Here is a 1,582-nt window from a genome sequence, read left to right as displayed (position 1 = left end):
GTTGGTGAAGACCAAAAGAGGTGAAAGGTAAAAATGCTTCCTACACTGCAACATGTTATACAAGTGTTAATTACTTATTAGTGATCTTAAGCCAGAACCTTAACTTCCTTTTTTTTTTTTTTTGAGACAGAGTCTTGCTCTGTTGACCTGGCTGGAGTGCAGTGGTGCAATCTTGGTTCACTGCAACCTATGCCTCCCAAGCTCAAGCAATTCTCCTGCCTCAGCCTTCCAAGTAGCTGGAATTATAGGCATGTGCCAACATGCACAGCTACTTTTTGTATTTTAGTAGATACAGGATTTCACCATGTTGATCAGGCTGGTCTCAAACTCTTGACCTCAAAGGATCCGCCCACCTTGGCCTCCCTAAGTGCTGGGATTAGAGGGTGAGCCACTGTGCCTGGACGACACTTAACTTCCCTAGGCTTCAATCAATAGTGAAGAATTATGTGAAGCTCATCCTTGCCACTCATAGCTGTGGTAACAGTAATGGAGGGGATGGTGGCTGTGTCATTGGGGGCCATTATGAAAGCCCTCCCTTAACCACACCAGCATATTTTCCCCAAGGAGGCGGCACTAACTGCCAGGAGGCTCACTTTCCTATTTCAGTTAAGTGAAGAAAGCCATGGAGTTAGCTCAGCGAAAAAAGGGATTGTTACAAGGATTTAAAAGTTTCAACCTAAGGGCCAAGATATAGCCAGGCATCAGGAACAGGCTAGAATCAGGGACTGGAAGCCTGTAAGAAACTCAGGAAACCCTCCCTTGTAATTTCTTTTCCTTGCGAGTCTACTTCATTCTCCACATAAAACAAAACTTCAGTCATTGCCAAAAGCTTCCCAGATTTACGTCCTCTGAAACCGGAATCTCTTAGACCCCATCTCAGGATCCCAAGGGAGGGAGCTCATTGGCTTAGCTTGAGTCAGGTGTTCACTGCTGAACCAATCAACCCTGAGGACACAGTATAGACAAACATAGCTGTTCGCATATTGCAATCGATGGAAGACTGTAACAGGGGAACCCAGTAGGGGTAAACCACTTCCTTTTTCTCAGGAGTCCTTGCATCCCTAATGCCTTCTTTCTGATCTCATTCAGCCAACGGCACTCTTCCTGATGTCCTGAAGCAGTGCCGGTTGCTGGTTGTGGACTATGCCACCTGCTCCAGCTCTGGCTGGTGGGGCAGCACTGTGAAAACCTGTATGATCTGTGCTGGGGGTGATGGCGTGATCGCCAGCTGCAATGTGAGTACCAAAATCAAGTGCCTCGCTCCATGACAAAACGTGACTAGGGATAAGGCTATAGAGGTCCATCCCTCCATAGGTCCATCCTCCCTCCTCCTGGAAGAAGTACCCAGAAATATGTTCCAGATATAGCAGAACCTGATCTTTGGCCAGGCACGGTGCCTCTTGTCTGTACCCTATCATTTTGGAAGGCCAAGGCGGGCACACCACTTGAGGTCATCAGTTCGAGACCAGCCTGGCCAACATGGTGAAACCTTGTCTCTATTAAAAATACAAAAATTAGCCAGGCATGGTGGCGGGCACCTGTAGTCACAGCTACTCAGGAGGCTGAGGCAGGAGAATCACTT

At 47.6% G+C, this 1,582-nt stretch overlaps 1 protein-coding gene across 1 annotated transcript in view; it reads left to right on the top strand.

The window, feature by feature from the left end:
* LOC105534690 (chymotrypsin-like elastase family member 2A) overlaps positions 1-1,582 on the top strand; it is a 45,589-nt gene that overhangs the window by 38,053 nt on the left and 5,954 nt on the right. Inside the window, exon 6 of the mRNA XM_011973483.1 lies at positions 1,090-1,235. Within this exon, the coding sequence (XP_011828873.1) occupies positions 1,090-1,235 (146 nt within the window). The remainder of the gene's footprint in view (positions 1-1,089; positions 1,236-1,582) is intronic.

The sequence above is a fragment of the Mandrillus leucophaeus genome, unplaced genomic scaffold, assembly GCF_000951045.1.
Source record: "Mandrillus leucophaeus isolate KB7577 unplaced genomic scaffold, Mleu.le_1.0 Scaffold1383, whole genome shotgun sequence".
Classification (NCBI taxonomy): domain Eukaryota; kingdom Metazoa; phylum Chordata; class Mammalia; order Primates; family Cercopithecidae; genus Mandrillus; species Mandrillus leucophaeus.
The sequence above is the reverse complement of the archived record's forward strand: the minus strand, read 5'-3'. Positions and strand labels throughout refer to the sequence as shown.